Source organism: Ahaetulla prasina, chromosome 5, assembly GCF_028640845.1.
Source record: "Ahaetulla prasina isolate Xishuangbanna chromosome 5, ASM2864084v1, whole genome shotgun sequence".
In the NCBI taxonomy this organism is placed as follows: domain Eukaryota; kingdom Metazoa; phylum Chordata; class Lepidosauria; order Squamata; family Colubridae; genus Ahaetulla; species Ahaetulla prasina.
Genome location: NC_080543.1, coordinates 2,801,388 through 2,828,846, shown reverse-complemented (window position 1 = coordinate 2,828,846; position 27,459 = coordinate 2,801,388). Strand labels below are relative to the sequence as shown.

Sequence of the window (27,459 nt, the reverse complement as noted above, 5' to 3'; positions counted from 1 at the left end):
TCTGTTCTGTTCTGTTCTGTTCTGTTCTGTTCTGTTCTGCTCTGCTCTGCTCTGTTCCATAGTTCTATTCTATTCTATTCTATTCTATTCTATTCTATTCTATTTGTTTACAATGGGCATTTTTTGAAGGAAACCAGAAATGAATGCTAATTTATGAATCTTTTGCAATGGTTGTTAATAATGAATGCTGATTTTGTGACCTTGTTTGCAATGGTTGTTAAGTGAACACTGATTTTGCGACCTTTATCTGCAATGGTTGTTAACCAAACCAAGCACTGAGAGCATATGCACCAAGACAAATTCCTTGTGTATCCAATCACACTTGGCCAATAAAGAATTCTATTCTATTCTATTCTATTCTATTCTATTCTATTCTATTCTATTCTATTCTATTCTATTCTATTCTATTCTGTTCTGTTCTGTTCTGTTCTGTTCCATAGTTCTATTCTATTCTATTCTATTCTATTCTATTCTATTCTATTCTATTCTATTCTATTCTATTTGTTTACAATGGGCATTTTTTGAAGGAAACCAGAAATGAATGCTAATTTATGAATCTTTTTTGCCTGGTTGAGGTCCGTCATAACTTTGAATTGTTGATAATCAACTGGTCATAAGTTGAGGACTACCTCTAGACAGAACCTGGGTATTCCCTCAGCCTTGGTGCCTTCCTTTCTCAAATTTTACACCCTCCCAAAGAAACTGTCAACATTAGGGAAATTCTTGAGTTTGGCCCCTTTAAGAGGTCTGGACTTCAACCCCCAGAATTCCCCAGCCACCCATGAATTCTGGGAGTTGAAGTCCAGACCTCTTAAAGGGGTGGGAGGCTGAGAAACGCTGCTCTCCTGCCTCAAACATTAACATTGCTATCGAAGAAATATGCTTGAATTCATAAAAATATAACATTGTTTTTATTGTGTAAAAACCCAGAATCACGATAATAATAATAAAAAAAGAACAAACTAAAAATACTTTGTAAATAAATTAGCACGGTTCCATTTGGACGCATTATTTTCCCCAAAACCCGATACGTTCCTAAAAATTGGACAAACCAGGAGAATCAAGGCTTATACAATGGATTAGAGTCACACATACACCTGGGCAGCTGGATGCAAATTTCCACATTTCTTTTTTTGCTGTGGAAGGCTGGGAAAACTCCCACAGATGGAGCATTTATCCCCGATCCTGTGAGAACCAAGCAGGCCGCCGTTTAAATAAAACAGTATCCTAAGCTTATAATAGCTCTCCTACAACCCTTTCCAGTTCATACTTCATCCAGGATAGCCAGATAACCTGCAGTCCTATTGGGAAAGGTTGGTGCTTGGAAGAAAATCAGTTTTAAAAAGTTGTTCGGGAAAGGATGTCTTTTTAAGCCCAGACTCTCAGGTGTTCACTTCCAAATTCCTTCAGGCAAAGAATCCAGAAAGGATTATTAATTTTTCCCCATGGGAGACAAATGGAAAGAAATGAAAAGGTAAACGAGAGATCCAGGGTGGATTTTTAAAGAGAGAGGGAGGAAAGGAGGGTGCCTTTATGGATCCGAGATAGCCAGAGTGTAACTTTTGGGAGATGCAACTCTTTGGAATGAATCTGTTCCTTTCCAATGCCAAAAAAAAAAAAAAAAAGACATGGAGCCAAAAGGTGGAGCTTGGGAAAAAAAAGAGATAATTCTGTTGCTGCAATGCACCTTTCCCCCCCCCCCCTTATCTTTCTATCGCTAAGGTGACAATTAATCAATTTTGGCTGGCAGGTAGAATCTCTTCAAAGTGGCACCGATATTTGAGGAAGGAAGGGAAGGAGGGAGGAAGAAGGAAGGAAAGAAGGAGAGAGGGAGGGAAGGAAAGAGAAGGAAGGAAGAAAGGAAGGAAAAAGAAAGACAATACAGAAAGAAAGAGAAAGAGAAAGGAAGAAATAGAAAGAGAGACAAAGGGAGAAAGAAAAAGGAGAAAGAAAAACAGAGAAAGAGAAATAGAGAAAAAGAACAAAGGAAAGAAAAAGAAAGAAAAGGAGAAAGTAAGAAAGAGAAAGTAAGTAAGAAGGAAAGGAAAGAAAAGGAAAGAAAGAAAGAAAGAAAGAAAGAAAGAAAGAAAGAAAGAAAGAAAGAAAATAATCTGGATTTCTCTGCTATGGAAGGAACTGGGGTAGATATTGAGGTCCCCCCCCCCACAGTCATGCCAGGGGCCTTGCGTGTCATTTTGCCCAGAGGGGCATCCTTGCAGTTCCCATGCCAACACAGGCCAGGAGGCACATGATGTTGACAAGAAGGTGGTGAGGAAAGGATGTGGCCTGGAGAACGTTAGTTTGTCCTGGTGGTGCCCACTCCAAACCCAAAATTGCCTTTCGGATGAGTTGACGCAAGGGATGCCAACGTTCATTATCTTGGCTCACGTGTGTCTCTACGTTCTTCAAGGAGACCAAAGTGTTGCTTGATTAGGTGCTGTTCCAGAAACAAGGGCCGGGGCCACAGGTGAGTCTCGGGGTCCGGCAGAGGGATCTTGCGCTGATGGGACCCCCCACCCCACCCTCTGCATTTGGGGTCGGTGGCATTGAGAAGGCCGAGGTCACAGCCTTTGCTGGAAGTTTTATGAAGCCGACTCGGTCCTGCTGGTTTTATGCTTTTTCGGAGAACTGCGTGGAAAAAATCCGAGCGATTCTTTTCATTTCCTCTTCGGGCAGCTGAAGAGGCATCGGGCTTGGCTTGGGCCTTCGGTGAGGAATTCCCGGCGCCTCGCTTCGGTCTTTTCCAGCCTGAAACAGAAGGAAAGGAAAATGGCTCTTTTGAGAGCTTCTTGGTTGCTCTTATACAGAAATCATTTCAAAAAAACCCAAATTCCTCCAGGGACTCCAGAAGTCGCTCTGGGAGTGAGATGGGCAGTTTCTACGTTTGGTGCATAGACAAACGAAGAGAAAAGAAATCAGGATACAAATTCCTTTGAGGGAACAGCTGATTTGCTGGGCGATTCTGAAAGCCCCAGAGTCACTCTGCAGAATACATGGATGTCATATAAATTAGATAGATGGAAGATGATAGATAGATAGATAGATAGATAGATAGATAGATAGATAGATAGATAGATATGGATGGACTAACATGATAAAGAAGTAGATGGATGGGTGGGTGGGTGGATGGATGGATGGATGGATAGATAGATAGATAGATAGATAGATAGATAGATAGATATGGATGGATGGACTGACATGATAAAGAAGTAGATGGATGGATGGATGGACGAACATGATAAAGAAGTAGAAGGATGGATGGATGGATAGATATGGATGGATGGATGGACTGACATGATAAAGAAGTAGATGGATGGATGGATGGATGGACTAACATGATAAAGAAGTAGATGGATGGATGGATGGATAGATATGGATGGATGGATGGACTGACATGATAAAGAAGTAGATGGATGGATGGATGGATGGACTAACATGATAAAGAAGTAGATGGATGGATGGATGGATGGACTGACATGATAAAGAAGTAGAAGGATGGATGGATGAATGGATGGATGGATGGATGGATAGATATGGATGGATGGATGGACTAACATGATAAAGAAGTAGATGGATGGATGGATGGATGGATGGATGAATGGACTAACATGATAAAGAAGCAGAAGGAAGGATGGATGGATAGATATGGATGGATGGATGGACGAACATGATAAAGAAGTAGAAGGATGGATGGATGGATAGATATGGATGGATGGATGGACTGACATGATAAAGAAGTAGATGGATGGATGGATGGATGGACTAACATGATAAAGAAGTAGATGGATGGATGGATGGATAGATATGGATGGATGGATGGACTGACATGATAAAGAAGTAGATGGATGGATGGATGGATGGACTAACATGATAAAGAAGTAGATGGATGGATGGATGGATGGACTGACATGATAAAGAAGTAGAAGGATGGATGGATGAATGGATGGATGGATGGATGGATGGATAGATATGGATGGATGGATGGACTAACATGATAAAGAAGTAGAAGGATGGATGGATGGATGGACTAACATGATAAAGAAGTAGATGGATGGATGGATGGATGGATGGATGAATGGACTAACATGATAAAGAAGCAGAAGGAAGGATGGATGGATAGATATGGATGGATGGATGGACTGACATGATAAAGAAGTAGAAGGATGGATGGATGGATGGACTAACATGATAAAGAAATAGATGGATGGATGGATGGATGGACTGACATGATAAAGAAGTAGAAGGATGGATGGATGGACTAACATGATAAAGAAGTAGATGGATGGATGGATGGATGGACTGACATGATAAAGAAGTAGAAGGATGGATGGATGGATGGATAGATAGATATGGATGGATGGATGGACTAACATGATAAAGAAGTAGAAGGATGGATGGATGGATGGATGGATGGATAGATAGATATGGATGGATGGATGGACTAACATGATAAAGAAGTAGAAGGATGGATGGATGGATGGATGGATGGATGGATGGATGGATGGATGGATAGATAGATAGATATGGATGGATGGATGGACTAACATGATAAAGAAGTAGATGGATGGATGGATGGATGGACTAACATGATAAAGAAGTAGAAGGATGGATGGATGGATAGATATGGATGGATGGATGGACTGACATGATAAAGAAGTAGAAGGATGGATGGATGGATAGATATGGATGGATGGATGGACTAACATGATAAAGAAGTAGATGGATGGATGGATGGACTGACATGATAAAGAAGTAGAAGGATGGATGGATGGATGGATGGATGGATGGATGGATGGATGGATAGATAGATATGGATGGATGGATGGACGGACTGACATGATAAAGAAGTAGAAGTATGGATGGATGGATGGATGGATGGATTGATTGGTGGATGGATGGATAGATAGATAGATATCGATGGATGGATGGACTGACATGATAAAGAAGTAGATGGATGGATGGATGGATAGACCGACCAACAGATAGACAGATTCCATCACCTAAGCTCTTCTTAGACATCATTCAGCATCAATGGGGTCACCCAGGTACCATTCCCACCCCTAGTGGTTCAGACAAGAAAATGTACACAACAGATCAGGAGCTCGAGGACCTTCTTAAGGTTCCAACCATAGATACCCCCGTAGCCACCTTGGCCGCCTCCTCCAACATAATTCCTTCAGATGCAGAGAGGGACTTCGAAGCGACTGACTGACAGATAAATTGATTGATTGAGATAGATAAATAGAGAGAGAGAGAGGGAAATAGAAGACTGGCTGGCTGCCTATTGGGTGGAGAGAGATGATTTAGTGATGGATGGATGGATAGATGAGAAGAACAGAGACAGAGATGGTGGAGTGATAGACATGCAGAAAAAATAAAGAGATAAATAGGAGATAGAGGTGGTAGATAAGATAGACAGACAGATAGACATAAATGGATGGATATTGTGTGGAGAAAGACAGATGATAGATACTGTATGGTAGGGATGGATGGACAGAGAGAATTTAGATGGCGAAACAAAACTGTGCTTCTTGTCCCCAGGGCCCTGCAGCAGAATCCAGCTACCTTTTAGTAGATTTTTGGAGCTGCAACTGCCGGGAAGAAAAATTCCTGGCCCCTTGGGATCCTCAGATGCCCAGGAAGCCCTTCAGGCAATGCTGCAGGAAGGAGAAGCTGGGCGGGAAAGTAAAACCCGTCCATCCGACCGTCTGCCTTGGGCTCCCCAGGCAGGTGAGGACAAAGGTGAGCTTGAACCAGGAAGCTTTCGCAATCTCTCTCCATTAATACACAGACGGTTCAAACTCCGTGATTCTATGTTCCTCCCCCCACTCAAATCGGGTAGAAAGGTTGATACCCTGTTATGACAGAAACAAAAATCCAAAATAATTCGATACGGCAGAGAAGGGGGCTAATCCTTAAATGAATGAAATTTAACAGAAATACAGAGGAAATCTCTTGCCTTAGGAAAGAAAGATCCAAAGTTTCGCGGGAGAATTCTGGAATTTTGAGGCCCGTGCGTTGAAAAGTCACTGAAAAAAAGCGACTTATGACCGTTTTTCACAAGAACGACCATTGTTGTATCCCCCTGGCGACATGATCAAAATTCAGACACTCGGCAACTGGCGTGTACTTATGACAGTTGCCGCGTCCCGGGGTCACGTGATCCCGTTTTGCGGCTTTCTGACAAGCAAAGTCAACGGGGAAGCCCTGAGTCACTTAAACAACTGTACTGACGTAACAACTGCAGGGGTTCACTTAACGACCGTGGCAAGAAAGATCTTAAGAACTGCTTTGTTTAGCAGCAGAAATTTCAGGCTCAATTGTGGTCGTAAGTGGGAGGATTACAGGTATTGTAGAAAGGAGGGTCCCCCTCGGGCGAGTGGGCCGGGTGGCCGAGAATCGCAACAGGCCAACATCCTGCAACAGACTAGCATCCTTGAAACACTTTTAACCCCCTACCACTGCTCTGCAAAGACGTTTCTTAAAACTGCCTTCTTTACACAAGGGCGAAATTCTCCTTTTTTTTCATCGCAGGTTGGAATTTTGCTGATGAAGGATCCTGGCCTGTGTGGTTTCTTTTCTTTTTTTTCCCAAATAGCAGCCTTGAACTTTGGGGAAAGGAAGTGGGGGGAGAGCCAAGAGAAATCGCAGCGGTGGGTGGGTGGGTGGGTGGGGTGGGGTGGCCATTAAACTCTGTTCTGCAATCTTAAACCCTGGTTCGGAATAAACTCTGCCTTCTGCAAAAGGGCAGCCCAAGGCAGGCAGCTGGTCACAAGCTATTCATGGCCCTCCACCTTTCACCTACTGAGGGGGGCTGTTTTTCCACTCTCCAACCGGCCCCCTCAAACTGTAGGAAAGTGAGGGGGGGGCGGCCTTCTAGAAAAGGGGCCGAGTTCTCGGCTGAGTTCAGCTTAGCCAAGCAATAAACTCCGTCGCTAATAATACACTCGGCTGCACTTTCGCCTCGGCTCAGTTTTAGCAGCACAGCCACAATTTATTAATTAATTAATTAATTAATTAATTAATTATTATTATTATTATTTTTGCAAACGGCTGGATCTCAATCCCAGGGTCATCAAAATATGCCTGCCAGGGAGGAAGGCTGTGGCTTACAAATATAATAAGATAGATAGACAATAAGAATAGATAGATGATAGATAGATAGATAGATAGATAGATAGATAGATAGATAGATAGATAGATAGATAGATAGATAGATAATAAGAGATAGAGAGATAGAGAGAGAGATAGGTATAGATAGAGAGATAGCTATAGATACATAGATATAGATAGATAGATAGATAGAGAGAGAGAGATAATGAGAGACACAGAGAGAGAAATAATAGATAGATAGATAGATAGATAATAAGAGATAGAGAGATAGAGAGATAGGTATAGATAGAGAGATAGCTATAGATACATAGATATAGATAGATAGAGAGAGAGATAATGAGAGACACAGAGAGAGAAATAATAGATAGATAGATAGATAGATAGATAGATAGATAGATAGATAGATAGATAATAAGAGATAGATAGATAGATAGATAGAGAGATAGGTATAGATAGAGAGATAGCTATAGATACATAGATATAGATAGATAGATAGAGAGAGAGAGAGAGAGAGAGATAATGAGAGACACAGAGAGAGAAATAATAGAGATAGATAGATAGATAGATAGATAGATAGATAGATAAAGAGAGACGATAGATAGATGATAGATAGGTTGATTGTTGGATAGAGATGATTGAGAAGATAGATAGAGATTAGATAGATAGAAAGATAGAGACATAAATAAGATAGATGATAAATGATAGATGATAGATAAGTTGATTGATGGATAGAGATGATTGATGATTGAGTAGGTAGATGATAAACAGATATCAGATAGATGACAGACAATAGATAGATAGATATGATTCCAGTAGATAGATAGATAAAGATAGATAAATGATAAACAGATATCAGATAGATGAAGTTAATTCATTTATTTGATTTTTTTAATTTGCCTTTATTACTTTATAAGCAACTCAAAGTGGCGAATGTACGTACTCCTTCCTCCTCCTGTATTCTCCACAACAACAACCCTGTGAGGTGGTTTGGGCTGAGAAAAAAAGAACTGGTTCAGCTGGCTTTCATGTCTATGGTGGAACTAGAGCTCACCATCTCCTAGTGTTTGGTGCAAAGTCACCCAGCCAGCTTTCACCCCTCAGGCGGGACTAGAACTCACAGTCTCCTGGGATCTAGGCCAACATCTTAACCACTATGTGAAACTGGCTCTCATAACCAAATACAGGCAGTCCTCGACTTACAATCGTTCATTTAGTGACCGTTCAAAGTTACAACAGCCCTGAAAAAAAGGGACACGATCGTTTTTCACACTTACGTCCCTTGCACCACGCCCACCCCCCATGGTCACGGGATTGAAAATTCAGGCGCTTGGAAACTGACTCATATTTATGACGGTTGCGGTCTCCAGAGGTCACGCGATCCCCTTTTGTGACCTTCTGACAAGCAAAATCAATGGGGGAAACCAGGTTCACTTAACGACCCTGTGACTAACTTAACAGCTTGCACCGATTCGCTTAGCAACCGTGGCAGGGAAGGTCATAAAACGGGCCAAAATTCACTTAACAACCGTCTCTCACTTAGCGAGAGAAATTTGGGGCTCCATTGTGGTCGTAGGTTGAGGACTACCTGTAACCCCAAAGTCCTAACCCCTATTGTTGGAGACAAAGCTATTCTAGATGCCCGAAGAAATCAAAGTGATGCCACTCAGGTGACCACGCTCAGGTGTCTATGGAGATTCTCCATCATCCAGGTCATGGTTGTCCCCAAGGTGCTTTTTCCAAGAGTCAACTGGACTTTCTGGTTTTTCTTTGAAGACGTTTCGCTCCTCATCCAAGGAGCTTCTTCAGCTCTGGGGGAAGGGAAGGATTGATATTCCTTGCAGAGCTGAAGAATCTCCCTGGATGAGGAGCGAAACGTCTTCAGAGAAAATTTCCTGACAGAGAAATTTCCTGACAGTTAGAACAATTAATCAGTGGAACGACTTGCCTGCAGAAGTTGTGAATGCTGCAACACTGGAAATTTTAAAGAAAATGTTGGATAACCATCTGACTGAGATGGTGTAGGGTTTCCTGCCTGGGCAGGGGGTTGGACTAGAAGGCCTCCAAGGTCCCTTCCAACTCTGTTGTTATGTTATGTTAAAAACCAGGAAGTCCAGTCGCCTCTTGAAAAAGAAAAACAAAAAACCCACCTTTGGGACATGTTCAGGGCGGATTTCAGCTCCCCAAACGCTGTAACTTTCCAGGCGCTGAAAGTCGGAACACAAATGACACCCGGATCGGGTGTCAGGCCTCCTATTTATACCCGCTTATTTTCACTTCAGGCAGAGAGAGGGCTTCAGTGATGGCAGGGCTGCTTAAAGAGTCTTAAGGGGCTGGCAAAAGAGGGCAGCTGGTTCGCCTCCTGCCACCTGGCAGAAAGGGCCGTGTGTTGCTGTCGCAGCCGGAAAAAAAAAACTCATCCGGCTGCCGCCGGCTCCGGTTTGCCTCTGTACTGCTTGAGTCAGCAAAGGACGGGAAAAGGCAGCCAGGTGGGCGGAAGGTTTCCCTGAGATTCCCTCTGCTGATCCAGGCCCTTCAGGCTGGGTCGCTTCTGGCACACGGGATCGCAGAGGAGCTGCAGATGAAGGAGCTGGCGCACTTCCTCAACTTTCTGGTCCTCATTAAGAACCCGTTAGCCCACTTGGCCGCCAACCTTTAGGGCACCAGGCACCGGTTCCGTGGAGAGAGGAGGGAACGTTGGTTCCATGTGCTTCCTGCATCCCATGGATGGATGGAGAATCTGCTGTTTGCTCAGCCTGGTTTCTGACATCCCTCTCTCTCTCTCTCTCACCCTTTGAGAGCTGCATGCATTGTCATTTCATTTTAATGTATGCCAATTAGTGTACATTCAAAGTGACAATAAAGTATTCTTTCTTTCTTTCTTTCTATCTATCTATCTATCTATCTATCTATCTATCTATCTATCTATCTATCTCTCTCTCTCTGTCTGTCTGTCTGTCTGTCTGTCTGTCTGTCTGTCTGTCTATCTATCCATCCATATCTATCTATCTATCTATCTATCTATCTATCTATCTATCTATCTATCTATCTATCTATCTATCTATCTATCCATTCATCCATCCATCCATCCATATCTATCTATCTATCTATCTATCTATCTATCTATCTATCTATCTATCTATCTATCTATCTATCCATCCATCCATCCATCCATCCATCCATCCATCCATCCCTATCTATCTATCTATCTATCTATCTATCTATCTATCTATCTATCTATCTATCTATCTATCTATCTATCTATCTATCATTTATCTATTCATCCATCATATATATCTGGGGTCTCCAACCTTGGCAACTTTTAAGACTTGTGGACTTCAACTCCCAGAGTTCCTCAGCCAGCAAAGCTGGGAGTTGAAGTCCACAGGTCTTAAAGTTTGCCAAGGTTGGAGACCCCTGACCTGTATCATCCATCCATCTATCCATCATTTTTCTTCCTCATCTCTTAACTCTCTTTATCTATTTCTCTCTCTTTCTCCTTCTCTTTCTCTCTGTCCACCCACCCACTCATCCATCCCACTTAGAAACTGCCCATCTCGTTCACCTTTGCAACTTCCGATGCTAGAGCAGGGGTCTCCAACCTTGGTCCCTTTAAGACTTGTGGACTTCAATTCCCAGAGTTCCTCAGCCAGCTTTGCTGGGAGTTGAAGTCCACAAGTCTTAAAGGGACCAAGGTTGGAGACCCCTGTGCTATAGGATTCAGCCTGAAAACCTTCTGTCAGCAATGTGAAGCTTTTAGGGCAATGCTACCGCTGGCTGGGGAATTCTGGGAGTTGAGAAGTCCACAAGTCTTAAAAGTCACGGAGGCTGGATACCCCTGTCCTAAATCAAGGATTTTTTCCCCCTGTATTTCTGTTCTTGTATAATTTGCTGTCTGTCACAAAGCTCAGGGATCTTAGTCCAGAGAAGTTTTACGGCTCCTTGATCTTGGCCCTTCCTTCAGGGTCATTAAAGGTCTATTTTTGGTTTAACCCAAGCGAGATGTTCCCCCTCCTTTTGCCAAAGTTCTTTTACAGATTCTCCGGAGGTCAGGAGGTGACCCTTAAATTTGCCATCGGTGGAAGTGACAGCCTGGACGTCACTCGGCTCAGTGAAACCGACCCTGGTGTTCTTGGATTGATGAGGTCAGCGTGGAGAACTTTCTGAGAAGGGCTATTAAAAAATAATAAATAATAACCCTCCAATTTTTGGCGCTTTGAGGAAAGAACAGGATGGTATTTCTCTGCCCCGATAATGATTCCGCTTCTAAACTTAACAGTTTTGGAAGGAAATGTCTCTTGATTTATCATTCCTCCTTGGGTTTTGGCTCACGCTCTCTCCTTGCTGGGAAAGAGAATTCCAAACTAACTCAAGGAGGAAAGGGATTAGTTCTAGAACAGGGGTCTCCAACCTTGGCCACTTTAAGCCTGGTGGACTTCAACTCCCAGAATCCCCCAGCCAGCTTTGCTGGCTGGGGGATTCTGGGAGTTGAAGTCCACCAGGCTTAAAGTGGCCAAGGTTGGAGACCCCTGTTCTAGAAGGTTCTGTGCTTCCTCACCCTCTCTGACGCTTCCCGTTTTCCCCGCTTCCTTCTTTGTAACCGTTTTTAACCAAATCAAGGCTGCAGTTGGGGAAGGTTGTGCATAAGAGAAAAATACGTTTCCACTAATACAACGCAAAGGGTTGAGTTGTGTCCCATTCCCAGGACATAACCCATAGCAAACCTCTTAACCTTTACTTATTAACCTTTAATCTTTTTATTCATATGATTTCTCCTTTTCTGGGAAGGATAAATTTCTGTTATGATACTAACTTCCCAGTTTCTGCAAACTCCACATGCCGCCCTAGCTTGGCCGTGCTCTATAGGTAGGGTGGTACCTTAGTACTCATCACTGGTTCCGGGAGGATGAGTACCAAAAAATGAAAAGTACCGAACAAATTTTTCCCGTAATGGAACGATGTGGCGAGTCGTAAGGCAGCCGATGCCGACAAGTTCTAGCTTGCGCATTGGGTACCAAACAAACGATGAGTAACGGGACAACATTTTCACATAAAAATGCGTTGAGTACCAAATCCGAGGAGTTTCAAAGGCGTCGAGTATCAAGGTACCACCGTATTTCTAAACGCAACTCACTCATTTCAGCCTCTCCTCTTGAACTTAACAGCTGGTTATTTTTAAAACAGTAAACAAACAATAGCTCAATCCAGCAACTACCAACTCAGATAAGCAAGCTCATAGCAAACAGACAACAGCCGAATCGAGGAATCACTAAGAATACTCCCCACAACAATGACGGGGCAAGCCACTTTATGTAAAATGAGAGCAAATCTCACTCCCTTGTAGCACGGATGATGTTACCTAGTTGGGTAATGATATGTCTACAAGAAAACAACCAAACTCAGAGAGCACCAAGTTCCTCACAGCCCTTTTTCTCTGCCTCTTCCATGTCTTCCTCCTCCCTTCTAGGACGGATGATGTTACCTAGTTGGGTAATAAAATGTCTCCAAGGAAACAACCAGGCTCAGAGAGAACCAAGGACCCTACAGTTCTCCCATCCTCTCTACAAACCCTCCTAGCATTGACTGTATTACTTAGTTGGGTCATGAAACTGCAAGAAAACCACCAAGCTCAGAGAGCACCAAGGATGCTACAGTCCTTGTTTTCCTCCTCCTCCTCCTCCTCCTCCTCTTCCTACTTCTTTCCCTCTTCCACAAACCCCACTCCCTTCTAGCATTGATAATGTTACCTAGTTGGGTCATGAAATGTCTGCAAGAAAACCACCAAACTCAAGAGATCACCAAGTACCCCACAGCCCTCTCCTCCTCCACTCCACAAACCCCACTCTCTTCTAGCCTGATGATGTTACGTAGTCGGGTCATGAAACGTCTGCAAGAAAACAACCAAGTTCAGACATCACCAAAGACCCCCCCCATGATCCTCTTTCTCTTTCTTTCTCCCCCTCCTCCACTCCACAAACCTGCCCCCCCCCCCCGCCCAGCATTACCTAGTTAGGTCATGAAACATCTGCAAGAAAACCACCAAGCTCAGAGAGCACAAAGGAGACCCAAAACTTTTTGAAACAAATATTCTCAGGAGGTTGAAGGTTGAACTAATTCTGGCTCTAGGACTGCCCGGTGTCATGGCCGAAGTGCTAAATGCTAAGGGACTGCTAATAGGATACTCGGTGGACCAGGTGGATTATCGGGAGATCCATTCCCTTGCCAAGTCCTGTTTACGTGGAAATTAAATCTATAAAGGTCTGAAGAAGGACATCAGTTTCTCTCTATATATATATTCAGAGCTGAAGGCCAAGCAGAGAAGAAAATGCAAACAGTTCCCCCGTTTATTTTATTGCTTCTCTATTCTGATTTTATGCCGCCCGGATCTCCTGTAGAGGGGACTCCGGATGGCTTATAAAACGAGTTAAAAAAACGTAATAATACTTACTTTATGAGCAGCTGCCAGGGGAGAAGAGGAAGCGCTGAGAAGCCTCATGGAAACCTCCAGATGTTGTGGCGGAAGGAAGAAATTGGGCACCACAATCGGCTCGGATCTGAGGAACGGAGTTAAGGAAGAGAACACCTGGGGCGGGCAGAGGTATAGTCCTCGACTTACGACGCTTCATTTAGTGAAGGTTCGAAGTTGCAAGGGCACTAGAATAGAATAGAGTGGAATAGAATAGAATAGAATTTTTTATTGGCCATGTGACTGGACACACAAGGAATTTGTCTTGGTGCAGATGCTCTCAGTGTACATAAAAGAAAAGATACGTTCAGAATAGAATAGAATAGAATAGAATAGAATAGAATAGAATAGAATAGAATAGAATAGAATTTTTTATTGGCCAAGTGTGACTGGACACACAAGGAATTTGTCTTGGTGCAGATGCTCTCAGTGTACATAAAAGAAAAGATACGTTCAGAATAGAATAGAATAGAATAGAATAGAATAGAATAGAATAGAATAGAATTTTTTATTGGCCAAGTGTGACTGGACACACAAGGAATTTGTCTTGGTGCAGATGCTCTCAGTGTGTAGAAAAGGGGATTTATGACCGTTTTTCACACTTACGACCGTTGCAGCATCCCCGCGGTCGCGTGATCCAAATTCAGAAGCTTGGCAACTGACTTGTACTTATGACGGTTGCAGTGTCCCGGGGTCATGGATTCTGCGACCTTCTGACAAGCAAAGTCAAGGGGGAAGCCAAATTCACTTAACAACTGCACAACTGTCGTCGTATGGCGAGGACTACCTGACGTTCAGTTCCGCGCTGCCTTGTGCCTGGGTGAGAAAGTCCTTTTTCCTCCCCTGGTGTGTCCTGGCTGGGAAAATCCCAGAATGCTCGGGGGCCAGGTGAGAGCCTTAATGCATTGGACCAGAGCAGGGGTCTCCAACCTTGGCAGCTTTAAGACTTGTGGACTTCAACTCCCAGAATTCCTCAGCCAGGCTGAGGAATTCTGGGAGTTGAAGTCCACAAGTCTTAAAGCTGCCAAGGTTGGAGACCCCTGGACTAGAGACCCTCCTTCTCCCAGCTAGGTCAATTCCTAAGCCTCCTCTTTTCCAAAGAGCCAGGATGGCACGGTGGTGACAGTGCAATATTGCAGGTTGACTCTGCCGCACCGTCAGCAGTTCGATCTTGGCCAGATCAAGGTTGACTCAGCCTTCCATCCGAGATTGCTAAAACAAGGACCCATATTTTGGGAGGCAAAATGCTGACTCTGTAAAGTGCTTAGAGAGAGCTGGAAGGAACCGCGAAGCGGTCAGAGGTGGGTTTCGGCAGGTTCTGACCAGTTCTGGAGAACCGGTAGCGGAAATGTTGAGTAGTTCGGAGAACCGGTAGTAAAAATTCTGACTGGCTCCACCCCCATCTATTCTCTGCCTCCGGAGTCCCAGCTGATCGGGAGGAAATGGGGATTTTGCAGTCACCTTCCCCTGGAGTGGGGAGGAAATGGGGATTTTGCAGTATCCTTCCCCCCCAGATACTTGGTGGGTATCGACACCCACATAACAGGCAGTAAACAATTTTGAAACCCACCACTGGAAGCGATATAGAAGGCTAAGGGCTATTGCTGAGAACAAGATGGCTGAGGCACCACAGAGTAATCGCTCTTAGCCAAGTCGGGTTATTTCCCAGGTTGCCCCCAGCCCAGATACGGAGCATATAAATTTAATAAATTAATTTATACAACCTAGAGCTGGCACTTGTTCAGAATGACTACTATCAGACAGCCAGAGTGATATAGTGGTGAAGGCACCCGGCTAGAAACCAGGAGACGGTGAGTTCTAGTCCCGCCTTATGCATGAAAGCTGGCTAGGTGCCTTTGGACCAATCACCAGGAGACGGTGAGTTCTAGTCCCGCCTTAGGCATGAAAGCTGGCTAGGTGCCTTTGGACCAATCACCAGGAGACGGTGAGTTCTAGTCCCGCCTTAGGCATGAAAGCTGGCTAGGTGCCTTTGGACCAATCACCAGAAGACGGTGAGTTCTAGTCCCGCCGTAGGCATGAAAGCCGGCTAGGTGCCTTTGGACCAATCACCAGGAGACGGTGAGTTCTAGTCCCGCCTTAGGCATGAAAGCTGGCTAGGTGCCTTTGGACCAATCACCAGGAGACGGTGAGTTCTAGTCCCGCCTTAGGCATGAAAGCTGGCTAGGTGCCTTTGGACCAATCACCAGGAGACGGTGAGTTCTAGTCCCGCCTTAGGCATGAAAGCTGGCTAGGTGCCTTTGGACCAATCACCAGGAGACAGTGAGTTCTAGTCCCGCCTTAGGCATGAAAGCTGGGTAACTTTGGACCAGTCCTTCTCTCTCAGCCCAACCCACCTCACAGGGTTGTTGTTGTGAGGAAAATAGGAGGAGGAAGGAGTATCAAATACATTCGCTGCCTGGAACTGTTTATAAAAAATGAAAAGACAGGAATAAAAACATACAAGCCAATACATCTTCATTATCTTCTACTTGATCTGATCTGTAGATGCCAACAACTTAATCCGGGTGACTTTTCCAGACTTTTGTTCTGCCAAGCAATGAGGGCTTAGAGAAATGTTTATAACTGCAGGTAGTTATAGACTTACAAGCATTCATTTAGTAACCATTCAGAGTTACAATGGCACTAAAAAACCCAGAAAAAATAGAAAATCGCACAGAAAAAAATACAAGTAGTCCTCAACTTACAACAGTTCATTGAATGACTGTTCAAAGTTACAAACAGCACTGAAAAAAAAGTGACTTATGACCATTTTTACGGCCGTTGCAGCATCAAGTGATCAAAATTCAGACGCTTGGCAACTGACTCATACTTATGACGGCTACAGTGTCCCCAGGGTCATGTATTCTGCAATCTTCGGACAAGCATAGTCAATGGGGAAGCCAAGTTCACTTAACAACCCTTGTGACTAACTTAACAGCTGCAGTGATTCACTTAGTGACTGAGGCCAGAAGCTCACTTAACAACTGTCTCTCTTAGGAAAGGAAAAAACTTTTTCTTGGCTCAATTGTGGTGTTTAGGCCAGGGGTTTCCCAACCTTGGTCCCTTTAAGACTTGTGGACTTCAACTCCCAGAGTCCCTCAGCCAGCAAAGCTTCCACAAGTCTTAAAGGGACCAAGGTTGGAGACCCCTGCCCTAGAGCAAAGCTGGCTGAGGAACTCTGGGAGTTGAAGTCCACAAGTCTTAAAGGGACCAAGGTTGGAGACCCCTGCCCTAGAGCAAAGCTGGCTGAGGAACTCTGGGAGTTGAAGTCCACAAGTCTTAAAGGGACCAAGGTTGGAGACCCCTGGTTTAGGCTACTTGTAATCCTGTTCTTGGTTCTCCTGGGCAGTTTTTGGTGGCTGAATTTAGGACTTCCTGCCTGCAAAACTCAGATTTTTCTCCCAGGACTTATTAGAAATCTCCTCCTGTTCTTGGAAAGAGGACATTTCTGGGATATTAGTAATCATTAAATCAGACTAATAAACTTGTTCTCCTTTTCTTGGAAACCGCAGGCCAAAGGTTCGGTTACTGAGCCCTGGAGCATGGGCTTCTTCCCCAGACTTTGGTCCTTGCTAGCTAAGAATTCTGGGAAATGAAGTCCCGCGTACCTGGCGGGTACTGCTAAGCCGAGGAAGGCTGTGCTAAGGGCTTTAGCAAGGAGAAGGTGCCTCACATCCAACAACTGTTTTATGAGTGGTCAACACCAAGAGGTACAGGTAGTCCTTGAATTACGACTATAATTGAGCCCACAATTACAAGTCGTGTCGGTCGTTAAGTGGGTCAGCACGTGACCGCAACCGATTTTACGACCTTTGCTGCAGTGGCCGTTAAGTGAAATGCTGTGGTTCTTGAACAAATTCCATGGTCATTAAGTGAATCCATTGTTTACTATGGGCATTTTTTTTTACTCTGGGGGGTGTTGTTTTTTTACCAGAAACTGGAAGTACAGGAAGTTCTTGACTTACAACTGTTCGCTTAGTGACTGAAGTTACAATGTCACTGAAGGAAGGGACTTAGGAGCAGGTCTCACACTTACGACCATTGTGGTCAGGTGATCAAAATCCAGACGCTTGGAAACTGGCATGTACTTAGGAAGGTTGCAGTGTCCCCGCCCCCTTTGGCATTGTTTTGACAAAGCAAAGTCGATTTACTTAATAATTGTGGCAAGCAAGGTTGCAAAATGGGGCAACGCTCACATAACAACTGTTTATCGCTTAGCAACGGGAATTTTGAGCTCAATTCTGGTCACAAGTTGAGGACTACCTGTAATGGGAGGCACAGGCAGGAATCAACTGTCCTTATCCAGTTCTTGTTCAAAAGCTCTCTCACCCATAAAGGAGAATATTTGTAGCTCAGGGTCGAACTGTGAGGTCCTTGGTGTTCTCTGAGCTTGGTGGTTTTCTTGCAGACGTTTCATGACCCAGCTATGGAACATCATCAGTGCTAGAAGGGTGTGGGGGGGTTGTGGCAAGGAGGAGGAGGAGGATGACGACAACTGTGGGGTCCTTGGTGCTCTCTCAGCTTGGAAGTTTTTCCTGCAGACATTTCATGACCCTTCTAGGTAATATTATCAGTGTTAAAATGGACGGGAGTTAATGGTGAGGAAGAGGAGGAGGAGGAAGGACTGTGGAATTCTTCGTGCTGAGATTTTCTTGCAAATGTTTCATTACCACGCTAGGTAATATCATCAGTGCAAGATCAGGGATGAAAGGCTCCCGGTTCGGACTGGATCATCCGATCCAGTAGCAATGGCAGCAGGTGGTTTGGAGAACCGGTAGCAAAAATTCAACCAAAAAGCTGTCTATTATTGACCTCACCCCATTCCTAAAAGGGGCGTGCATAAGCGCACAAAAGTGCCTACCGTTCCTGTCCTATTGTTCCCTTTCATTATATCAAATTAATATAGTTGATGCATATTTTTTTACTTATATATATATATATATATATATATATTTCTTCAAGATATGTTGTTTTATCTATGACAATTGTTTGTGTATACTGTTGTGATAAAAAGAAATTTTTAAAAAATCCCTGCGCCCCCGCCCAGCCCATGCCCAGCTGAGCCACGCGATCATCAGAGGGGTGTTTTTTTTTACTTTTAAAAGCATTTTTTCTTCCACCGAAAAAATGCTTTTAAAAGTAAAAAAAAAAAAAAAGTTGGCCAAGCCCACCTATTACCCCCCCACCAAGCCACACCCACAGAACTGGTAGTAACAAATTTTATATTTCACCCCTGTGCTAGACCAGGGTCTCCAACCTTGGTCCCTTTAAGACTTGTGGACTTCAACTCCCAGAGTTCCTCAGCCAGCTTTGCTCTAGGGCAGGGGTCTCCAACCTTGGTCCCTTTAAGACTTGTGGACTTCAACTCCCAGAGTTCCTCAGCCAGCTTTGCTCTAGGGCAGGGGTCTCCAACCTTGGTCCCTTTAAGACTTGTGGACTTCAACTCCCAGAGTTCCTCAGCCAGCTTTGCTCTAGGGCAGGGGTCTCCAACCTTGGTCCTTTTAAGACTTGGGGACTTCAACTCCCAGAGTTCCTCAGCCAGCTTTGCTCTAGGGCAGGGGTCTCCAACCTTGGTCCCTTTAAGACTTGTGGACTTCAACTCCCAGAGTCCCTCAGCCAGCTTTGCTCTAGGGCAGGGGTCTCCAACCTTGGTCCCTTTAAGACTTGTGGACTTCAACTCCCAGAGTTCCTCAGCCAGCTTTGCTCTAGGGCAGGGGTCTCCAACCTTGGTCCCTTTAAGACCTGTGGACTTCAACTCCCAGAGTTCCTCAGCCAGCTTTGCTCTAGGGCAGGGGTCTCCAACCTTGGTCCCTTTAAGACTTGTGGAGCTTTGCTGGCTGAGGGACTCTGGGAGTTGAAGTCCACAAGTCTTAAAGGGATCAAGGTTGGAGACCCCTGTGCCAGACGATAAGGTTAACCAGCCCTGATGATGTTACCTAGTTTGGATCGCAAAACATCTGCAAGGAAACAACCAAGCTCAGAGAGCACCCAGGACCCTCTCGAAGCTCTCTCAAGTAGGCCAACCTTCCTCAACCGTGGCCTTCCTGGACTTCACCTCCATGACTGCGAGTTGAAGTCAAGCTGAGGAAGAGTCGGGTTGTGGCAGCTCCGAGGGCCGCGGGGAAGAAGTGAAAGGAAGAGCCCTCCTCACGGATGCACCCATCGTTTATTCGAAGACGAGAGGGCGTTTTGCGCGGTCGACGAGGTGAAGGAAAGGATACAGGGTGATCATGGGCCCGTTGAACTCTTCCGGTAGGTCTTCGTCATCTTCTCCAGAGTAGGCCTCGTTCCGTTGCACCGTCTCCCGCGATGGGGGGCAAAGCTGGAGACCCTCTTCTCCTTTCACGTTCATCCCATCTTCCTGCTGGGGGTCTCTGTGCAGGTTTTCTCTCCCTTCTACCGCTCCTGGAGGAACCCACTGTGGTCTCGTGAAGTCTCCTCCGCCTTGGTGCGTGGATGACGCTTCTTCGGGTCCTCCTTCTTGGGCTCCCGTCGATCTTCCTTGACCAACCTGTGGGATGTCCGCAGGTTCCACCCGCCCTGCGGCTGCGGGTTCTTCTTCCCCAGCTTCGAGTTCTGGTTCTTGGTCAGCGTTGTCCCCGTCTTCTTCTCGGGAAGGGCTGTTTCTGGACCCAGTGATGCTGGACACGCTCAAAGGGTCATCTTGGATCGCGGAGCTGCTTCCGATGGCACTCTCTTTTGGTAAATCGTCCCAATTGGTCATTGGGGCCTCCTGGATTGGTTCTTGCTCGGTTTCGGAGAGGAAGCTGGACCATGGACTGGTTCTGTCCGTCACGGTGGTGATTTCATTCAGCGTCCTCGGTTCTACAATGGTCTCTTCGCACTCTTCCTCACTGTGAGACCGAGCAGAGTCTTCCTCCCCGTGGATCCCGGGGAGGAATCCGGAGGGAGGAGCTCTGGGAAAGTTTGTTGGGTCAAAGAATCCATACAGGGTGTCTTCTGCGGGAGGGGATTTCCCGAGAGCAAATAGGGGTTCTTCGCCACCTGCCCTGGCATTCCAGAATTCATTGCTTGAGGGAGCTTGGAGGATCTCGGCTCCGCTGGCGTCGTTTTCTTGGCCAAGGAGCGCCTGGTCAGCGCTTGAGAATCTGGGACCATCGTCTTCATGACCTTGTGAGGGCTCTTCAGGGTGGCTTGTCATCTTAGGCCACAGACCTAATGGAAGAAAAGGAATTTTGATGCGTCGTCAGGAAAGGGGAAAGCTTTAAGGCAGAGGTCTTCAAACTTGGCAGCTTTCAGACTTGTGGACTTCAACTCCCAGAATTCTCCAGCCAGCTTCTCCTCCAAGAAGATTCTACAGCTGGATGGTGGGGAAGGGAAGGATTGATACTCCTTGCAGACAGCTGGTCATTTGCATCCTTTTAGCAAGTCGTTGAGACCACCTGGTGGTTTACCTTTGTCCTCAGGGTCACCTGAGTGCTGCAAATAGATGTGGAGCCTTCTTGGAACTGCTGAAAGGACAGAGATAGATGATGCGGTGTCCCTCTCCCTCTGTTGAGAGTGGGCTGTCATATTCCCCCTCCCCCCGCCGTAATTTAAAAGAGGGGTCAAAGAGGCCATCAATGTCAAAATTGAACAGCCGTCGCTCAACAGAAGGGGAGGGAAATAACATCATCTTCCTCTAGTCTACAACACAGTCTGTTCAACAGTCCCAAAAAAGCTCCACGCCCATTTGACACCACTCAGGTGAGACCCTGAGGACACAGACAAACCTCCAAGTGGCCTCAAGGACCCTCTCAAAGGATGCGAATGACCGGCTGTCTACAAGGAGCATCAATCCTTCCCTTCCCCACCCTCCAGTCAGAGCTGAAGAAGCTTCTTGGAGGAGAAGCGAAATGTCTTCAAAGAAAAACCAGAAAGTCCAGTTGCCTCTTGAAAAAAAAAAAAAGGCACCTTTGGGTTCCTCAAATCTAGAAAATTATAAACGATACTTGAAAAGGGCCTCTGGTGGCTCAGCAGACTAAGTATGTCTGTTATTAACACAGCTGCTTGCAATTACTGCAGGTTCAAGTCCCACCAGGCCCAAGGTTGACTCAGCCTTCCATCCTTTATAAGGTAGGTAAAATGAGGACCCAGATTGTTGGGGGCAATAAAAGTTGACTTTATATATAATATACAAATCGATGAAGACTATTGCTTGACACATTGTAAGCCGCCCTGAGTCTTCGGAGAAGGGCAGGATATAAATTCAAATAAAAATAAAAAAACGATCTAAATCAGAGGTCTTCAAACTTGGCAGTTTAAGACTTGTGGATCTCAACTCCCAGAATTCTCCAGCCAGCTATGCTATGCTGGCTGGAGAATTCTGGGAGTTGAAGTCCACAAGTCTTAACGCTGCCATGTTTGAAGAGCTGTGCTTTAAGGTTTCAACATTCGGGCAACTGCCAGCGGTAACAGGGTGGCATTAAACTTGCAAAGAAGGAGGACGAAATTAATATAAGTAGTCCTCCATTTACGAACGTTGGTTTAGTGACCATTCGAAGTTAGAACGGCACTGAAAAATGTGACTTATGGTCACATCGTCAACATTCGGACGCTCAGCAACTGGCTCCTATTTATGACGGTTTCAGCGTCCGGGGGGGTCACGTGATTCCCCTTTGCGACCTTCCGACAAGCAAAGTCCATGGTGGGGGGGGGAAGCCAGATCCACTTAACGACCGTGCTACTAACTTAACCATTGGAGTGATTCACTTAAGAACTTTGGGGCGAGTTACTGGCCCCAAAGGATAGGGTGCGCAACTTGGGTGTCCTTCTGGATGATCGGCTGTCGTTTGAAGACCATTTGACGGCCGTCTCCAGGAGGGCCTTCCACCAGGTTCGCCTGGTTCGGCAGTTGCGCCCCTTCCTTGACCGGGATGCCTTATGCACAGTCACTCATGCGCTCGTTACCTCTCGCTTGGATTACTGTAATGCTCTCTACATGGGGCTCCCCCTGAAGTGCACTCGGAGGCTTCAGTTAGTCCAGAATGCAGCTGCGCGGGTGATAGAGGGAGCTCCACGTAGCTCCCATGTAACACCACTCCTGCGCAGACTGCATTGGCTGCCTGTGGTCTTTCGGGTGCACTTTAAGGTGTTGGTCATGACCTTTAAAGCGCTCCATGGCTTAGGACCTGGGTACTTACGGGACCGCCTGCTGTTACCATACGCCTCCCACCGACCCGTACGCTCCCACAGAGAGGGACTTCTCAGGGTGCCGTCCGCCAAACAATGTCGGCTGGCGGCCCCCAGGGGAAGGGCCTTCTCTGTGGGGGCTCCCACACTCTGGAACGAGCTTCCCCCGGGTTTACGCCAAATACCTGACCTTCGGACATTTCGTCGCGAACTCAAGACTCACCTTTTTATCCGCGCGGGGCTGGTTTAAATCGGGATTTTAATCTTAAACTTATTAATTTTAAACGGGGTTTTAGTATGGTAAATTTTAATCATTGGGCTAATTTAAATAAGTTTTTTAAATCGTATTTTAAATCTGTATATTGTATTGTCGGTTTTTTATTATGCCTGTACACCGCCCTGAGTCCTTCGGGAGAAGGGCGGTATAAAAATCAAATCAAATAAATAAATAAATAAATAAATAAATAAACTGTGGAAGAAAGTTCATGAAATGAGGCAGATCTCACTTAAGAAATGTCTCGTTTAGCAAAAAAAAAATTTTGGGTCTCAATCGTGGCTGTAAGTTGAGGACTATTTATAAGTAACCTACTGGTAGTATAAACACAGCACCGGCTGCCCTGCAAACCAGGGTTTTGAAATCACGAACCAGCCTTGGTTGTGTTCAGCAATTCCCAAATTTTTCTCTGGAGAAGCTCCTTGCCTCCATTGTTTCTGCTAACACTGAAATAGTTCTACAGGTAGTCCTTGATTTATGACCGCAATTGAGCCCAAAATGTCTGCTGCTAAGTTGTGTCCCATTTTATGACCATTCTTGCCACAGTTGTTAAGTGAATCACTGCAGTTGTTAAGTAAGTAACATGACTGTTAAGCGAATCCGGCTTCCCCATTATCTTTGCACGTCAGAAGGTCGCAAAAGGGGATCACGTGACCCTGGGACACTGCGACCGTCATAAATAGGAGTCAGTTGCCAAGTGGCTGAATTTTGATCATGTGACTTTGGGGATGTTGCAATGGTCGTAAGTGTGAAAAACGGCCATAAGTCACTTTTTTCAGTGCCGTTGTAACTTCGGACGGTCACTAAACTAATAGTTGCAAGTCAACTGCTTGCAATTACTGCAGGTTCGAGTCCCACCAGGCCCAAGGTTGACTCAGCCTTCCATCCTTTATAAGGGAGGTAAAATGAGGACCCAGATTGTTGGGGGGGCAATTTGTATATAATGTACAAATGGATGAAGACTATTGCTTGACACACTGTAAGCCGCCCTGAGTCTTCGGAGAAGGGCGGGGTATAAATGCAAATAAAATAAAATAAAAAAATAAAAAATAAACTGCTGTTTTGTTTTGTTTTGACGGCTATGGGACATTTCTTCCTGAATTAAAAAAGCTGATTTTTGCTTTTAGTTTTGAAAGTGTAAAGATTTCTGTCGTGGCAGGGCTTGTTTCTCACTTCCAGTTCATGGTTTTTTGAGCTGTGACCCCTAAATTAGAAGGAGAAAACTCCAGAATCGAAGTCAGACAGAAATACATCACGGAGGCTCCTTTGGTGCACAATTACATCAGGAATAATTGAATGCTCTGACACCCTTAGAACGTGGCTGGGGCTCTTTAACTAACCACCAAAACTGCCGATTTGAAAGATGCGAAACGAGAAACACACAATCACACAGATATGCCAGGACAGCCTTTTCTAGGCACAAATACTATTTAATTTCAAAGCACACGCCTCATTTTCTTGCAGGAACCAAACCTAGGCCAGACTGTTTTTAAAAAATTGTTTGCAAAGCCAACCCAAACTGTTTCCAATTCTGCTTTCCATTCTACTTTTATGCTGAGCCAGAAGTCGAGGGCAGTCACTGTTACGGACCAAAGCGATAGCCAAGAAATGAACGTACTTCCACTTCGTATCCTTGCAAAGTCACAGCTGTTGCGTGCCTTTTACAACGGGCGCAATTGATTAGGAAATGCTGCTTATTTGTGGAACAAGCGACTGACCACCGCTTTTCACACTTACAGCCTTCCCTGTGGTCATGGGATCAAAACTCGGAGGCTGGGCAACTGGCATGTACTTACGACGGTTGCACTGACCGAGGGTCATGTGATCACGTTTTGCGACCTTTGGACAAGCAGAGTCAATGGGAAAGCTGGATTCATTTAACAACGGTGTGACTAGCCTAACAGCTGCTGCGATTCCCTTAACAACGGTGGCAAGAAAGTAGGACAAAACTCACTTAACAACTGTCTCACTCAGCAACGGAAATTTTGAGTTCAATTGTGGTTGTTAAGTCAAAGATTCGCTAGCTTATCCCCGCTCCCAAACTTCATAGCATTATACCAGTCATTGCTGACTTCTCCAGAGCCACTCAGAAAACGGCTGATGGGGGAAAACATACCGACATGCTGGCTGCTAACTTTGGAAACCAGAGGAATGGGCTTCTTCTGCAGATGGTCTTCTTCTGGATCTACTCTCCTGGAGGAAGGTCTCTGGTTCTCAAGACCGCCCATGGTGCTACAAGGAGCACTCAAGTCAGTCAAAGGCCTGGTGAGTTTCTCACTGAAATACCTCTGTATCTCATCCAGCTCGTTCAGGTTTTTTCTGGAAGGGAAGGGAGGGGAATATGAATTAGGAATAGAATAGAACAGAATATGAATTAGGAATAGTTTAGTTTAGTTTAGTTTATTTAGATTTTTATACCGCCCTTCTCCCGAAGGACTCAGGGCGGTTCACAGCCAAAATAAAACAGTGCAAATATACATAATAAAAACAATTATAAAAATCTTATTAAATATCAGGCCAGATTAAAACTATTAAAAACATAAAAACCCCAAATAATTAAATCGGAATATTAAAACTGCTAAAACTTTCTAAAAATTTCTATGCCAGTCCTGCGCGAATAAATAGGTAGGTCTTCAACTCGCGGCGAAAGGTTCGAAGGTCAGGAAGTTGGCGGAGTCCTGGGGGAAGTTCATTCCAGAGGGTGGGAGCCCCCACAGAGAAGGCCCTTCCCCTGGGGGCCGCTAGCCGACATTGTTTGGCGGACGGCACCCTGAGGAGTCCCTCTCTGTGAGAACGCACAGGTCGGTGGGAGGCAATCGGTAGCAGTAGGCGGTCCCGTAAGTACCCCGGCCCTAAGCCATGGAGCGCTTTAAAGGTAGTAACCAAAACCTTGAAGTGCACCCGAAAGACCACACGCAGCCAGTGCAGCCTGCGCAGGAGTGGTGTTACATGGGAGCCACGAACAGCTCCCTCTATCACCCGCGCAGCTGCATTCTGAACCAACTGGAGCCTCCTGGTGCTCTTCAAGGGGAGCCCCATGTAGAGAGCATTGCAGTAATCCAAGCGAGAGGTAACCAGAGCATGAGTGACCGTGCATAGGGCATCCTGGTCTAGGAAGGGGCGCAACTGGTGAATCAGGCGGACCTGATGAAAAGCTCTCCTGGAGACGGTCGTCAAGTGATCTTCAAAAGATAACTGCCCATCCAGGAGGACGCCCAAGTTGTGCACCCTTTCCATCGGGGCCAATGACTCGCCCCCAACAGCCAGCCGCGGCTGCAGCTGACTGTACCGGGGTGCAGGCATCCACAGCCACTCCGTCTTGGAGAGATTGAGCCTGAGCCTGTTTCTCCCCATCCAGACCTGTACGGCTTCCAGACACTGGGACAGTACTTCGACCGCTTCGTTGGGGTGGCCTGGGGTGGAAAAGTACAGCTGCGTATCATCAGTGTACAGTTGGTACCTCACCCCAAAACCACTGATGATCTCACCCAGCGGCTTCATATAGATGTTGAATAGAATAGAATAGAAATATAGAATAGTATAGAATAGAACAGAAAGAATAGAATAGAATAGAATAGAATAGAGTAGACTGGAGTAGAATAGAAAGAAGAGGAAGAATAGAATAGAATGGAAATATAGAATAGCATAGGAACAGAATAGAAAATAGAATAGCATTGTATAGAATAGAATAGAATATGGAATATGGAGAATAGAATGGAAGAGGGAATAGAACAGAACAGTATAACATTATTGTTACTTTGAAGATAGCTCAGGACCGTGGTGGCTCAGGCTGTAAGATAGCCTGTTATTAAAACACAGCAGCCTGCAATTACTGCAGGCTCGAATCCCACCAGGCCCAAGGTTGACTCAGCCTTCCATCCTTTATAAGGTAGGTAAAATGAGGACCCAGATTGTTGGGGGCAATAAGTTGACTTTGTATATAAATATACAAATAGGATGAGACTATTGCCTTACACAATGTAAGCCGCCCTGAGTCTTCGGAGAAGGGCGGGGTATAAATGCAAATAAAAAAAAAAAAAAAGGTAATAAGTCCCTGATTTACAGTCATTTGTTTAGTGACCGTTGGAAGTTAGAACGGCACTGAAAATAGTGACTTATGATGATCATTTTTCACACTTACGACCGTTGCAGCACCCCTCTGGTTGGGTGATCAAAATTCGGGTGCTTGGCAACTGGCATCTATCTGTGACTGTTGCATTGTCCCTGGGGTCATGTGATCCCGTTTTGCCACCTTCTTACAAAGCAAAGTCAATGGGGAAGTCAAATTCGCTTAACAACCGTGTTACTAAGTTAACAGCTGCGGTGATTCACTTAACAACCGTGGCAAGCCAGAAAATGGGGCAAAACTCAGGTAGATGTCTTAGCTTAGCAAATGGAAATTGGGGCCCAGTTGCAGTCTGGCTTCCGTGACTGCTTGTCGGAAGCGCCCCAATTCTGATCCCCTGACCATGGTGGG

The 27,459-nt window shown here is 45.3% G+C and overlaps 1 protein-coding gene across 3 annotated transcripts in view; it reads right to left on the bottom strand.

Annotated features, from left to right (window-relative positions):
* Window positions 1–905: 905 nt before the first annotated feature.
* Window positions 906–27,459, bottom strand: part of C2CD3 (C2 domain containing 3 centriole elongation regulator) — a 93,107-nt gene continuing 66,553 nt past the window's right edge. For all 3 annotated transcript variants that reach the window (XM_058185765.1, XM_058185766.1, XM_058185767.1), the window contains 4 exons: window positions 25,099–25,301; window positions 19,798–20,752; window positions 13,559–13,664; window positions 906–2,748 (listed from right to left, as the gene is read on the bottom strand). In XM_058185765.1, the coding sequence (XP_058041748.1) occupies window positions 2,611–2,748; window positions 13,559–13,664; window positions 19,798–20,752; window positions 25,099–25,301 (1,402 nt within the window). In that variant the 3' untranslated portion in view covers window positions 906–2,610. The remainder of the gene's footprint in view (window positions 2,749–13,558; window positions 13,665–19,797; window positions 20,753–25,098; window positions 25,302–27,459) is intronic.